This window comes from Cygnus olor, chromosome 33, assembly GCF_009769625.2.
Source record: "Cygnus olor isolate bCygOlo1 chromosome 33, bCygOlo1.pri.v2, whole genome shotgun sequence".
Lineage (NCBI taxonomy): Eukaryota > Metazoa > Chordata > Aves > Anseriformes > Anatidae > Cygnus > Cygnus olor.
In genome coordinates, this window is record NC_054090.1 from 554106 (window position 1) to 569385 (window position 15280).

Consider the following 15280-nt stretch of genomic DNA (forward strand, 5'->3'; position numbering starts at 1 on the left):
TACTCTCTGAGATTTTACTAGGGAATATCACCCTGGGAGGAGCAGCAAAATGAAGCCTATAATCTTTGCAACAGCCCCGGGCATGCGGGTTTCATTGATGAACCTTGATCTCTTCTGTGAAATTCCTGCAGGGCTGAAGAAGCTGCCTCTGGTTCCCGCTTTAGTTGCTAGAAAGAAAGAGGATTCCCTTGAGTTAAGTGTCTTAACTGCTACTTTCCACTAGCTAAAATCACCAATGCATTGGCAAGAACATTGATAATTTGAGGCTTTGGAGCTGAACCCCATCAGTTTCAGCTGGGGTTATCCAAGTGGTGGGGTGGGAGAAATCGGAGGTTGGAGGTGTGAAGATGAACAGGAAGAGTTCCAACACTGCCTTTCTGGAATTTATCTAGAGACATTTGGGTCAAGGGGTTTATTAGGCAGTCCTCTCTAAATGTCAACAGTGTACAAAAAAAAAAACTTTATTTTGATGTCTTTCTATATTTCAAGTGCTTTTTTCTTGCTTGTCAGAGAAGAATCGAGAAAATGGTGCTGTGCCACCCCTCAGCTCAGCAAACCCTGGTGGCTTTGCTGCCCTCTATGAACCAGAGAAAGCTGCTGGGACCTTGCAAGGTCTTGGTCATCTCACGAGCCATCTCCAGGGACGTGCAAGCATCTTTGGTGCATAGCATCTCTGAAGGGTGTTAGTCTGAAGTCCCACCTCACCCCAAAGGCAGAAATTGCTTCTGGTACCCAGTGGATGGGCAGGAAGCTGTGTGCTTGAACCTTTAGGGTCACCCAAGAGATCTCCAAGTCCTTCCCAACACCTCTACAGAGATACAGGTGTGGTGCTGAGGTCCTTACAATTGCCTGGTCTGGTATTGTCACTCCCAATATACCAGAAGCCCTTTCAGTCCATGGTTGTCTCCCATCCCAGCTGTACCACAACCTCCCTTAGGTGCTCCAGCAGGCTGTAAAACTGCTCAAGCTGCTCTTGTGTCACCAGACCTGCAGTGATTTGAAGGACAGGCTTTGGAGACTGAGAATGGCAGCACCTTTTAGAGAAGGGTAAAAATGGGATGTGCGTCTCCTATTCTCTTCCTCCCCAGGTGGCTCCATAAAGAATAGATGCTACTTTCCAGCAATATTCTGGAAATATTCTGCCTTAAACCATGCTAGAGAAGGGCTGGATCTCAGTTCAGCCAGTGGCTTAGAAGAATCATAGAATGGCTCGGGTTGGAAGGGACCTTAAAAATCACCTGGTCCCAACCCACTAGATCAGGTTGGCCAAGGCCCCATCCAACCTGGCCTTGAACACCTCCAGAGAAGGGGCATCCACAGCTTCTCCTTGGCAGGAGATGGGGCAGGAGAGGAGGAATGCCTCCTCCTCCTCTCTCCCATGGGTGGGCGATGCTCAAGGGATGCAGGGAAAGGGCATCAGCTCTGTGTCTTCCCCAAGTCCACCTGGATGCATGAACCACCATTGACTCCCAATGCTCCTGTCCTGTGCCTCTCTCTATTTGTTGTTCTTTACATGTTTTGGCTTTTCCCTGGCAGAAGAGGATGGAAGATGAAAAGCAGAAGGTTCTCAGCAAATGTGCTCAGATGCACAAGTTCTAGGATGAGAAGGAGGTCTGCTTGCTCTCTCAGCTGGAAAATCTGCACATGGAAATACAGAAATCGGGGAAAGAAACCCTCACCAGGCTTTCAGAGGAGCTGTCGAGAGTGGACAGGTTGATTGAGGAGATGGAGAGGAAATGCCAGCAGCCAGGATGTGGAATCCTGAAGGTGAGACCCCCAAATTACTGGGAAGGCACCAGCTGAGAACCAGCTGGTTCTCCAGCTCTTGGTTTCATATCTAACTTACTAGAAACAGGACATCATTAGAGTGGGGCCCTCTGTAGTCCAAGAGGAGGAATTCCAGGACACTAAGCCTCTTCTTTTCTCTCTTCTAGGATATCAAAAACAACTTGAGCAGGTAGGTGATCCTTCTACCAAAACCAAGCATCATCCCAGAACAAGTCTGTGGCCAGTGCTGGTGGCTCCCTATGTGATCCAAACACTGGATGAAGCAAATCAAAGAACGTCTACAAAGGTGATGTGTGATCACGTTGTCTATTTTGCTGACTTTATTGTGCTCTACCAAGTCTACAATGTGGAATATCCATGTACAACAAGAAGTAAATATATCTCCTCTGTTCCTCCAGGTGGGAGAGAGAGATGCTCTTACAGACAATGAAGATGGAGGTCAGTGCTATGCTTTGGTATTCTAATATCACACCCCTGAGTCTACGCGAGGTCCCTCAGCAGATATTAATCACCCTGGACTATCAGGAAGGGAGGATGAGGGTTTTTTTGATGCTGTGAGCAACTGAAAAATATTTAGTTGTCTGCCAGCTTCTTTCAAGGGGGAGAAAATCCACCCACGGTTCCTGGTGGATGGCTGCACTCACCTCAACCTTCTTCCCTAAGGCACAGGAAAAAAATAGTATTTGATTGTTTAATCATTACATGACTGGCTTCCTGTAAACTTGTACTGATGGGGAATTAAAAGCTAACAGGCAATTTCGAGGCATTTGTGGCCTGTGTGCTTTCATTTTCTGTTTCGTATTTCTCTTTGGTTTTCTTTGGAGGTTGGTTAACTTAACCGGAAGGGGGCAGAAATCACCATCCTTACCCTCCATACCCTGCTGCAATGGGAGGTGATAAACATGAATTTTCTCCCCATCTATCCTGGGCTTCATTCCCATCCACTTTGGTGGCCAATCCCTGTCTGCTCCTTACTGGGGAGCCACAGCCTGGTCCCAGTCCCCCACGAGGAGCTTCAGATGTGCTGATGGAGTGGATCAAAGCCTCCCATCTCCCCACCACTTTGCTAACGCAGCCCCCTGTGTGTTTAAGACCTTTGCTGCATGATCCCGTCTTTAACTCATGCTCACCCCTGAGACCCCAAAGTTTTAGGAGCTTTCAACCACTTCTCCAGCCCATCCCAGTGCCCTGCCCTCCAGCCTCCTCTCTGCCGAGCCTCATCTGGCTGAGGAAGGCATTGAGCCAAAACCGCAGGGAGGCGAGGAGGAAGCCCGGCATGCACTTGTCCTCTCCAGCCTCCTTCGAGCCTCGAGGTCTGTTTGGTGGTGTTTGGGGTTGGGGACGGATTTCCCTGATAAAACTCCCCTGGCAGAAGAAGGAAGGGGCCCCTCTTCTTCCTGCAGAGCGGTGATCCTCTCCCGGAGGCAGAGCCATGGCTTCGCAGAGCCCCTCAGAGAGCCTGCAAGGTGAAGCCTCCTGTTCCATCTGCCTGGGCTATTTCCAGGAGCCCGTCTCCATCCCCTGTGGCCACAACTTCTGCCGGGAATGCATCACCCGCTGCTGGGAAGGGCTGGAGGCCAACTTCTCCTGCCCCCAGTGCAGGCAGACGGCTTCGCACAAAAGTTTCCGTCCCAGCAGGGAGCTGGCCAAGATCGCCGAAATCGCCCAGCAGCTGAGCCTGCAGGCAGGCAGAGGAGCAGCGGGGCACGAGGGTTGGTGCCAGCAGCACCAGGAGGCTCTGAAACTCTTCTGCAAGGAGGACCAGCAGCCCATCTGCACGGTATGCGACCGGTCCCAAGCTCACCGCCTCCACACCGTGCTCCCCGCCGAAGAGGCTGCCCAAGAGTACAAGGTAAAGCACTGGGATGTGCTCGCAGCTTTCCCAGCACACCAAAAATCCCTTGGTAAGGGCAAAACACAGCCCGTTGCATGCATCCACCCACCCCCGTGGTGCAGATGCCAACGGGGATCTTTGGGTGTCACCCACAGGCTTCCTGTTTACATTTTATTGCCGGGACCTTTGGTTCTTTGCAGTGTTCCCATGGGGATTTCCCACCCCATCCCTCCTTTAATTTATTGACCTTCACCTACAGCTGTGGAGAAAGAAAAAAAAGCTACGTTGCTGTTGAGTCAGAGGTGCTGAATACCAACTATGAGTAATATCCAGAATAAGGGAAAATGCTCAGGAATTCTTCATTTTTTTCTCCCCATGATTGAATCAGTTATTCAAGGCAATTCTGCTTTTTTGTTCCCCTCTTCCTCGTGTCTTTAATTTCCCATACAGATAAATAATTTTCTGCTGCCTCTTCCCCTTCTCTCTGCTCCTTTTCTCTTTTCCTCCAGATCCACACTTTTTCTCGTTTCCTTGTACACCAAACATTAAACCAGTCCACTAAGGGCTATTAAATACAGAGACAGGCATCCCAGAGCCACCATTTACAGGAAGCTGGGAGTGTTTTTGAGCAAAATCTCACTATGTGGTTATCTTGCTCTTGCACGCCTCCCATCAGCTGTTGATTTCTGCTGGTGTTATGCTCCCTTGAAGATTTTTTTTCACTGTGCTTGCAGCAAGGTTGGTGTTTGCAGGTTGCATTTACTTTGCAAATAATTCCAGAACAGCACAGCTTGCTCACGAACCTTTCTCATCCCCCAGCTCTGCGCCTGTTCAAAGCCTCCCCCATCTGATGCAAGGGGGAGAAAGTGTTTAAGTGGAAAAAAAATATTTTTCCCATCTCTTCCATTTACATTTTTTATTCTGTCACAGGAAGAAATCCAGGCTCGCCTCCAGCTTTTAAAGGAAGAGAGAGAAAAATACCTGGAAAGCAGAAAATCCAGAGCAAGGAAAAACTTGTACTTGGTAGGTTGCCCTGGAGGAGGGTTTCTTTTCCTTCTCCACCCAACCCTGTTTTTGCTGGTGTGTTTTGAGGCTGGATCTTGCATCCTTGGCTTGCGGAGTGGTTTGCTGTTGGAGCTGCGAGGCAGCCGAGCCTGGGTTTATCTCTGGCGTTTTGCAACAGGCTGCGCGGGGGAGATAGCATTGCAGCTCCCCTGCAAGGAGGCACAGAGCTCCAGGAGAGGAGAGAGCCTACAGATGCATTGGCTGGGAGTTTTTCCTCCTAAATTCTGTAAATCTCCTTCTTACAGAGCTCATTTCCAATTCCCTCCTTTGGTTTTGCTTCCAGGCTGAGCCTCCCAAATTATCCCTGGTCTCTAAATCCCCAGCCAGATGGTTTTGGCTTTTCTTTGGTGTTAATTTCAACCTTGCATTATCTGAATATTGCCCAGGGCATGGGATCCTGACACCAGCCCCATGGCCTTGAAGCAATAATCTGTTCTACTTGGGTGTGGTGAGTTTTTTTTTGGGAGCCCCCCCCTCTTTCCTACACATCTCACACCCAAGGCAACTGCGATTCCAGCTGTTTTCCTTCCACAATGGGATGGGGTTGTTGCAGCCTGCATAAAGACAAACCCAGTCCACCCCAGAAATATCCCATCGAGAGAAACTACACTCAAAAAAAATCCACAAGGGAAGGTTTGGCCAGCTGTAAAGATTGTGGTGGGCACATCTGCTGCATGGGGAGGTCTCCTGCCCCTCTTATCCCTTTGGTTTTCTCTCTCTTGTCCTGGCAGGAGAAAACCAAAAACGAAGGGAAGAAGATAGTGTGTGAATTCGAGCAGTTGCACCAGTTTTTGAAAGACCAAGAGCGCCTCCTCCTGACCCAGCTGGCAGATCTGGACCGGGCCATCTCCAGGGTCCGGGAGGAAGCAGTGGTGAAGGTCTCAGAGGAGATGGCCCACCTCGACACCCTGATCTGGGAGATGGAGGGGAAATTCCAGCAGCCGGCAAGCAAATTCCTGCTGGTGAGAGCCCAAGGCATCAGAGCAGGTGGGAAGTGGAGGGAGAGAGCAAACCCTAAGACCTGGGAGCCCAAATTCAGCTCAATGTGAGCTCCCTGGTGTCTCTTGACCACAGGTGGGATCATCACATGGGCAGGGTCATTCTTTGCCACTGCATTGAATATAAAAAAATATAACCTTTGTCAGAAGCAGCAGCCTTTGGTGTTCCTCTTCCATGACTGTCTTTCCTCTCTCTTCCCACCTTTAGGACATCAGAAGGCTCTTGAAAAGGTAACACGGCTCCTCATTTTCCCTTCACTCTGATGTTTGGAGAGGTTTGGAAGCCACCAGGGCAAATCCTGAGGTCAAGGTTTCACCCTATCAGCGAGGGTTCCTCCACATCTCCACTCTTTTGCCCTCTTTGCAGCTGTGAGGTGATGAAGTTCAACCCTCCAGTGGAGATTTCCCCCAGTCTGGAAAGAAGACTTGAGGACTTTCTTCAGAAAAATGTCCTCGTGAGATGCACGCTGAGGAAATGCCAAGGTACCAAGAAGGGTCAGGAGAGGGCACGTTGCTTCCTGCTCCTGATATCTGTGAGAAATTGGGTTCTTGTGTGCTGGCTGCTAATGCAAAACCCACCTAGGAACTGCTGTAAATAAACGCAGCTGAAACTTAACCAGAGAAGGACATTGGCAGTTTTTCCTGGGGTAAAGATGAATTGGTGGGGAAGCAGAGATGTGCAAAAAAAAAAAAAGCCATGCTCAAAGGAGGTTCCTTTCCCAAGTCCCATGTAAAAAGCAAATTCAAATGGGGATGATGGTGCAGTTGTTCCCATTACCTCCAAACTGCTGGGAAACTTCACGTGGCTACGAAGCCAGGGAGGGATGCTACAACAAGGGGAGAAATTGCTCTCCTAGTGCCCCTTGGAGATGAGTTTAGCCTTGCTAGGAGATTCATCTCCCCCAGCTTTGGGAGAGTTGTGTGGATCTTACAGCATCACCCGAGCAAGTGAACCCAGAGATTTTACATAGCTAAGCCCTTACATCCTCAATATTTCCCTTTCCAAGCCTCCTCTTTGACTGTTTTGCCTCCCCTTTGGCTGTTTTGCTCCCCAGCCTGAACAATAAAGCTACTCTGCAGCCAATTTGCCTGGTACATAACCCTGATGCTGTGAAATCTCTCTCCTTTTTAGATAGCCTGATGTTTAAATTGCAAGAGCCAAGTAAGTCGATAATGGCTGGTAGGGGGGTGGGAGAGTGGTTTTTGGCTTGTGGAAGAGATTCCAATGGGAAAAACAATGCGATCCCACAGGGAGAAAAAGGGGAATAAAGGGAAGAGGGGTGGCAGCCTGATGCTGTGATGCTCCTGGTGCACCCAGGGGCTGAGATGTGGTCCTATAAAGCCAAACACCCCTCTGGGGGCCAGGCGGAGGGAACACCTAAGAGCATTTGTGCTTCCCCTTCTCCCCCAGTGAATTTCTAGCCATCCTCTCCCCATGCCTCTGCCCTCCCACCCTGTGCTGCCCTGCAGCTTGTCCTCTTCCCCTGCTCCTTCCATCCAGGGGCATCTCTGCTGGGGGATCCCAAGTCTGGCACCGGCCCCAAACCTGCTCACACTTCTCTTAAAATACCCAGAACTTGGGGAGGAAGGAGAGCAGGATCAGTCCCAGGTCTCCTCAGATCAGATCGGGAGGACGAGAAACATCTCGAGCCTCTCCCAAGGCCAAGTCCTACCTCCATTACTCTCATTCTCTCTTCTCCTGCAGCCAACGTGACCCTGGACCCAGCCACGGCTCACCCCAACCTCCATCTCTCTGAGGACCAAAAACAAGTCAGGGGTCAACTGGTGCCGCAGGACCTTCCAGACAACCCGGAGAGATTCGACTTTGAGCCTTGCGTGCTGGGCTGCCAGGGCTTCACCTCGGGGAGGCATTTTTGGGAGGTAGAGGTGGGACAGGGGGGTGTCTGGGCTCTAGGGGTGGCCCGAGAGACAGCGAAGAGGAAGGGACCCATGAGCCTCACCCCCAAGGAGGGTATCTGGGCACTGGAGGCTTATCACTCCCTTACATCCCCCCGTGCCAACGTGCGCCTGAACCAGCTTCCCAGGAGGATATGGGTCTCCTTGGACTACGAAGGGGGTCGGGTGGCATTTTTCAGCTCGGATGACGATGCTCCCATCTTGGTTTATAGCAGGGCTTCATTCAATGGGGAGAGGGTCCTCCCTTGGTTCAAGATGGGGATGGGGGCCCGCTTGCAAGAAATTGCCCAAAACTCATCCTCAGAGGAGCAGTCCATGACTGGGCAGCTGATGTCCCCTCTGGATTGGGTTGGGTTCAGGTCTCCCCTCCGGATTTGTCCTTGAGATGTCCATCAATCCTTAACGAAAGGGACATCTCCTGTGTGATGCCAGCTGTTTGCTGTGGTTGCTTGGGGCATCGTGCCAAGGGGGCTTGCTGCTCTGTCCCCTGTGTCCCTCTCCATCAAGAGCTTTGGGATGGCACCTCTAGATGAGGGTGGGGAGATGGGGACACCATTAGACAGCAGCGAGGAGGAAGGATCAACCAGTGTGAGGGATGAAGGGAACAAAGGGGTTGATCGAGACTGGAGAACACCCAGGGCTTTCAAACGTGTGGTCTTATTTATTCTGCCTTTAACTGAATCCTCCTATATATAAATCTATATCTCTTTCCAGAATGTTTTCTTTCTGACATCAATTGTGAGGCAGATCCAGAGTCTGTTCTGCAAAATGAGGTGATCTTTCATCGCAAATAGCAATGCCTGGTTTGGTTTGGGGAGCTGGTCTCTATCTCTGTCTAGATCTCTGATATTTATTTTGAATTAAAAAAAAAAAAAGAAGTTGTGTTGCAGTCTCCATTTTCTGCCTCTCTATGGATGTATTTTTCTGGATTTGTCTTCAGTCAAAAAAATTAAAAGTAGCACAGGCTGGGGACACCTTGCTTACCTTTCCACCTTCTCCAGTCACTCGAGCCCCCTCTGCAGGCAGTGAAGGGAAACAAACCCACCTCAAAGGCACTTTTCCACACCATTACACGTCACCTTGCTGGATAACTCCCAAGAAAAGCCCATTTCTTCCTGTTGGCTGTTGAGGAGGAAGAAGATGGGATAATTCTTACTGGAGGCTCCTGCAGCTGTGCCAGTTAGATGTTCCTCAACTATAAAAAGCAGCCAGAGTGGACAGGCAAAATACAAGTGCTTACATTTTTCTCTAGCTCACCTACATGGATTCCCTCAAAAACTGATGTTTTTCTAAGGAAACCCAAAAGAGGAAGCAGCATCTCTGAAATAAAAACAGGTTATTGATTATAGAACCAAGAAGAGGAACCAAAAGAGAGAGTGGGAGGGAGCAGACGACATCAGGCTCAGAATAACAGATGAGATATGAGTGGGCTCACCGTGACAAAGCCCCATCTCACCATACCCACAGGTACCGCCGAGGGCTGGTGGTGTCTTGATAGTGATATTTGCTGTGCTATGATATCTTTCCTCCATCCACGTCCCTCAGTTTTGTGCATCACCTGGTCCCATCAGTTGGGAAACACAGAGAATTTCACTGCAGGATGGAAAATCTGCTTTCTGCAAAGCTAGAAATGACCTGAAGTCTGTGCAGGAGCTTAAGCATGAGGTTTAACAAAAATAAAAATAAAAAAGCAGGGAGAATGTTGGTACAATTAGTGCTGTGGGAAAAGACTTTAGTTCAAATGGCCTTGAAGGTTTTTGCTCTTTGTCCCATGTCATTCCCTTTCCCTTATCTCTGCCAGGGAGGGGTCTGAAGCCATTTGTCATCTTTATCACCCTGTGTGTTGTCTCTGAATCCTGAAACCAAACCAAGTCTGGCTAGGAAAGGCAGAGGGGACTATGAAATGTCTTTGCTGTCATTGCAGCAAGGACCGGAGGAGAAATTTGGGTAAAGAAGGGGAAAAGATCTCGGTCTGCTCTGCAAGGACGTGCTTGTGGGTTGCTGTCGGTCCCTGGGGTGCTGCGGTCCCATCAAGCTCCTCTAAGAAGCAGCAGCTGCTGAGAAACATGAGACAAAACACCAAGTTCCAGTAAGACTTGGGAGGTAGAGACCGATTTTCTTCTGACTTTAGGGCCACAGAATCCCTCGGTGCCTCTGATCTCCATCCAGCCCTCTCCCAGCTCCAATCCCCTTCCAGGGTGTCACTCTGCTGCAGAAATTTGCAATGCGGATGGTTTCCACCCCAGCTGGTTTTCCAGGCTCCATAATCAGCAGGGAGAAGCAGACCCTTTTTAGGGTGCACCCTGTTTGCCCAACCGTAGGCACCTCATTTGGAGATGAAAGGAGCTGTGCCCCAGGCTCTGCTGATGCTGAGGAGCTGTTCTCCTCCAAAGAGCAAAGCAGCCCAGCTCAGGCAGAGATGACTCATTAAATGCCCCTATTCACCCCTCTGCACCCACCTCCCATGACTGGCAGGGAAGGCAGCAGTATCCCAACCTGCTCACCCCAGGCCACACTTCCCTGGGAAGTGCTTGTAGGGGTTTTGCTTCCAGTCCTTCTGCTCCCGGAGCAAGCGACTCCCCTGGGGCTCTTCCTGATGGGACTAATTTACTGGAAATGGGACTCGCCTCTCCAAACCTGGCCAAATGATGCAAATAATAATAATAATAAAAACATAAGCATTTAGCCATGGAGCTTAACACAAAGCCAGTGGGTTAGAGGTTGCTAGGAAATATTTCTCTGTGAGCTAAGAGCCAGGGCAGTGCTTCTTGGAGGGCATATTATGGCTTAATGATGGGATGCAAAAGGCATGGTAGGGGTCCCGAGGACCCCGACTCGTGCTCCTTTGCATGCATGCAGTTACAATCCCTCTTCCAAGGTTTTGGCTGAACATCTCCCTCCTGTTTTTCTTATGTTTTCCCCATCCACACCCCCACCAAGCCTCAAAAGTTCCTCACTCCCTGGCAGCCTGAATGTCTTCTGCCTCCAGCCCTTTTTCCATGGAAGGCTGATGGTTTTCTCCTAAAAGGAAGATGACAAAAGCAACGAGGCAAAAGCCCTCAACATCTCCCCAGGATAAGAAGCTGGAAGATTGACAAGGAAGAAACCCAGCGCGCCCAGCACGTCTGACCAAGGGTGTCACCACCTCCTGCCCAGGAGACATGGCGCGAAGAGCAGACTTGCAGGCTCAACACACTCGTAAGCCCAGGACTGGGGAAGAACAGGAAGAGAAAGATCCAGCCCCATCAAAGGGATAAAAACAACAGGTTTTTTTAGTTTGCTTCAGAAGAAATTCAGACAGATATTAGGTTTTCTGAAGGAAGCGAGAGAAGGTCTCCGAGGAAGGAGAGCTACCCTGGAGTGCAGAAAACTGGAGGATCTGGTAGGTGTCAGCCTCCCTGACCTGTCAGTCCCTGGGCAGTAAGATATCATCTTTAGGGTCATTTCTTTAGATCATTTTTGGCTCCTTTGCACCACTGCTGTGTTGTTAAGCCTAGGACCATCACAGCCTTCTGCCCAAATTCATGCAAAGCTGATTGTGGCTTTTATCAGCAGGGAGCATCTTTCTGCCCAAATCGGTGTTGCCTTTTTTTTTTTTTTCTTTTTTTCTTTTTAAGCATCGAGTTTGATTCCACCTCCCCGATTTCTCCAGGAATTCAGCAAAAAGTTGGTAGGGATTCAGGTTGAATGGTGAGCTCCTCCTGTGGCAAATGACTCTCCATGAGTTCCTCGTGGTATTTCCTGTCCCACTGCTCCTTTGTTTGCATCTTAAAAGGGAAGGAGAGAAGCTCAGCTCTGGCAAACCGTGCTTGGATTTCGGGTATGCTGCAGGTTCCCAGGAGGACATGAGCTCTTCTTGCTTTCACAGCTGGAAGACCTGAAAAATGAGATTGAGAAGAGGCAAGCAAAAGCCACCACCAAGCTCTCGGAGGAGATTTCCCAGCTGGACAGCCTGACAAAAGCACAGGATAAGAAGAGCCAGCAATCGGTGAGTGAGTTCCTCCGGCTGAGGGAAGGGAAATTTTTTCAAGGGAAAATCTTTAGGAAGGGGACCCCATCTTTAGGAATGTGACCCCAAATAGCTGCTGGCATGGGCAATGGGCAGAGGGTCCCGGGGGGGGGGTTGCTCAGGGCTGTTAATGTCTGTTAATTCTCCCCGGGGCCCCACTGATCTGCAATGGCTTAGTGGCATTATGGAGTAAACCAGCCTCTTCTCCAAGGTGTCCAGTGTAGGATGAGAGGCAATTGATCAGTACACATTGCAGCAAGAGAAATTTTGGTGAAATCTAAGGACACAATTCTTCCTTGTAAGAGAGGTGCCTCCCTGGGACAGAGTCCTTCTTCATGGGGGCATCGCCATCCTTGAACAGCCAGAAATTCCTTGGACACATCCCTGAGCAAGCTGAGCTGGCTGACCTTCCTCCATGCAGCGGCTTGGGGCAGAGACCCAAGAGGTCCATCCTCAGGTGGACAATTCACTAATTCTGTGATTTACGTAGAAAATGGCTCACACGGCGACCTGAGTTTCCTTTCTTCTTTCTCTCTTCTGTCCCTAGGACGTGAAAAGCCTTGTGACCAGGTAGGTGGACTCTCTGAAAAGCTGTTTCTTGACTTTTTCAACAAGCAATGACCATAGAGGAGAAAACTCACCACTGGCTGCTGGATACTCTTCTGCTTCAGGGAAATTGCAAGAGTCTGGAAGGGTATTTTGGGGACCACTGCTATGTGTTTGTATCTGCTCTTCCCAATGGATCCTTTCTTGACCATTTTGGAGTTAAAATGATCAAAGGAGCTTTAGTCTCAAAATTAAACCTCCATATGGCAAAGGATAGTTTTAATTCACTGCAATAGCTTGACTCTTTTCTCTTGCTTAGTCTGTCCAAGCAGCGCCTTTCTCTATCAAAAAGTAATGAATTAATTAATCCAAGCAAGGAAGTTCAGCCTTTGCTTTTCTTGAGGTTTGGGTTGTCAAGGGGATGAGCATCACCATCACCTCATTCCTGGTGGCATCAGATTTCCTGAAATGATGACATTCTCTATGACAACCACTCTGGAAATCGTGGTGGTGCTTTTTCTCCAGGTGTGGGAAAGTGACTTTCCAGTTGCCAGTGAATGTTTCGCCAGAGCCAGAAGAGAGATTCTGTCATTTCTCATGGAGGAATAGCGCTCTGAAGGAAACCCTGAAGAAGCTTCAAGGTACTGAGAAGGGTTTTAGGAGGGAAAAAAATAATAGACTGGTTGTATTTTGGTGAGAGCTGGAAGAGCTGACCTGCCTGTAGCTCATTATGGTTGCTCTTTGGGAACATAAATACTGCAGAGAACCTGAGATGGAAGAGCAAAACCTATTCCCGGGCAAAAGAAATAACAAATTGAGACCCACATGACTTAATGCCTCATTTGCCACACTCTTAATTACATATGTTTTGTTGCAGTTCCTGAAAAATGTTCATGGATGGGCTGCTCTCTGTCTCTGTTCCCCTCCAGCCTCGCCTATCCCCAAATTGCCTTTTGCTGAGCATGAGAAACTAAAGCAGCCGTACCTGTTAGACAAAGGTGTGCCTAGACCCATAAACCATGTCCAAATTGGCCAAAAATAGATGCTGAAGGAAGAATACAAAAAATCAGGGCAACCAAACTAGTTTTCTTAACCCTGCAGCCAGAATCTCGGTGTAACACTCGAGGAAGCCTGCCCCAGGGCAGAGCCCTTGCCTTGATACCTAACCATTTCCCTGAAACAAATATGGCAAGTGGGTTGACCTCATTCATCAGCCCTGTCTTCAGATTTTAGCTCTTTTTTTAAACCACAGGGTTAGCTGAACCAGTCTGGCCTTGTCCTACAGTTGACGCTCACTCTAGATGAAGTACTCAAGACTTTGCTATCTTGTTTTGTTTTCCTTGATTTTTTCTCCCCTCAGCATTTCTTTCTGGCCAAAGCAGCAGAAAGTCAGCAAAAATATCTGCATGAGCCTGTTGCTGTTACTACACCCACTGTGCACCTTGTCTTCTTGGTGGTTTGGGGCTTCAAAACAGTCTTTCTGCTTGATGTACAGCACCTGCATGTGAGAGGGGCCTCCATGCTTCTTGCACCTTCTGCTTCAGGACCTTTTTGCCCTTCTGATGCCAGCCTGGGTCCTGCTGGTCCCCTCACAGAGTGGTTGAGGTTGGAAGGCACCTCTGGGTCCATTTGGTCCTACCACCCTACTCAAGCAGGGCCACCTAGAGCAAGTTTCCTAGGACCTTTCCCAGCTATCTTCTGAAGATCTCCAAGGTTGGAGGCTCCACAACTCTCTGCACAACCTGTGCCAGTGCTTGGTCACCTGTGCAGGAAAGAAGCACTTCCTGATGTTCAGATGGAAACTCTTGTGTTCCAGTTTGTGCCTATTGCTTCTTGTCCTGGCACTGGGCACCACTGAGAAGAGTATGGCCCTGTTCTCTCTGCACCTCCCTTGTGGGATTGATAGGCCTTGATGGGCCTCCTCTTCTCCAGGCTGAGCAGGCCCAGCTTTCAGCCTCTCCTCATAGCAGAGATGCTCTGGTTCCTTCATCCCCTTCATAGCCCTTTGTTGACTATCTCCAGTGTGTCCATGTTTTTTTTGTAGCCCCCCATATCCTCAAGGCCTCAACCCTGCTCCTCACACACCTTGTCCCCCACCCCACAGCCAGCATCACCCTGGACCCTGACACGGCTCACCCCGACCTCATCCTCTCTGAGGACCGAAAGAGCGTAAGACGTGGGGAAGCACGGCAGGACCTGCCCGATAACCCCAAAAGATTCGACTACTGGCCCTTCGTGTTGGGCTACCAGAGCTTTGCCACCGGCCGGCACTGCTGGGAGGTGGAGGTGGGGGATGAAGGGGACTGGGCCATTGGGGTGGCCAAAGAGTCCATCGCTCGGAAGGGACAACTCAGCCTCTGTCCCAAAGGGGGGATTTGGGGAGTGGAGAAGTGGGGGGGACAGGTCCGGGCACTAACCACCCACAAGGTAACCCTCCTACCCCTGCGGATGTTGCCCAGGAGGGTCAGCGTCCACCTGGACTACGCTGGAGGGACAGTGGCATTTTTCGACGCTGACGAAGGGGGGCTTATATTCATTTTTTCCCGAGCTTCATTCACTGGGGAGAGGGTCCGCCCATGGCTCTGGGTGGTGGGGGCCAGGTCTCAGCTCAGGCTGTGTCCCTGAGACACAAACATCAGCATCCCTCCACCTTCCATTGCCTCGTTGGACAACCGCTTGCCTCCCGTGCTACCCTTGGGGCCATAGGGAACAGAAGAAATGAGGGGACTTTAGCTTTTAAACGTCCTTCATCCCCATGAGACTAGGGGGTTGATATCAGTGAGGAAAGTGGGGCAAAAAAAAAAAAAAAAAGGGAAAAGTGCTGCAGAGGGGACCTGGGGTGTGGAAGTGGAAAATGGTGGGCAAATGGGAAAAACCCACGGTGTCTGAAAGGCAAAATTTCCCAGGGTTTATATCACATTTATATCAAGTTTATATCAGGTTTCCTTGATCAAATATAGTTGTCCCTATCTGAGACAGTCATATTCAAATCAAGTGGTCCAAACTTTGCTTTTTTTTTTTTTAAATAAAAAATTCAAGAGATGTCGTTCACTTGGGAGTATTGTATAAAACCTTGAGGCCTCATTTCAAATCTCAAGAGCTTTTTAATTTCTTGGCTTTCTC

The 15280-nt window shown here is 49.5% G+C and overlaps 1 protein-coding gene across 1 annotated transcript; it reads left to right on the forward strand.

Moving 5' to 3' along the window:
* The first annotated feature begins 53 nt into the window (after positions 1-53).
* LOC121062596 (E3 ubiquitin-protein ligase TRIM39-like) lies at positions 54-15199 on the forward strand. Its single transcript, XM_040542636.1, has 15 exons — positions 54-1767; positions 1935-2074; positions 2187-2226; positions 3192-3640; positions 4553-4645; positions 5419-5649; positions 5894-5916; positions 6053-6168; positions 6818-6847; positions 7391-7980; positions 10811-10984; positions 11471-11590; positions 12159-12181; positions 12683-12798; positions 14262-15199. Exons 4-15 carry the CDS (start codon positions 3221-3223, stop codon positions 14780-14782), a joined length of 2457 nt encoding a protein of 818 aa, XP_040398570.1. The 5' UTR covers positions 54-1767; positions 1935-2074; positions 2187-2226; positions 3192-3220; the 3' UTR covers positions 14783-15199.
* The last annotated feature ends 81 nt before the right edge of the window (positions 15200-15280 follow it).

Bases quoted from the DNA above. Each gene is read 5' to 3' on its own strand.
- LOC121062596 (XM_040542636.1), top strand. From the start codon at position 3,221: ATGGCTTCGCAGAGCCCCTCAGAGAGCCTGCAAGGTGAAGCCTCCTGT. The intron at 5,917-6,052 runs GTAACACGGCTC...CCCTCTTTGCAG, and splicing joins ATCAGAAGGCTCTTGAAAAG to CTGTGAGGTGATGAAGTTCA. The intron at 6,169-6,817 runs GTACCAAGAAGG...TCTCCTTTTTAG, and splicing joins CACGCTGAGGAAATGCCAAG to ATAGCCTGATGTTTAAATTG.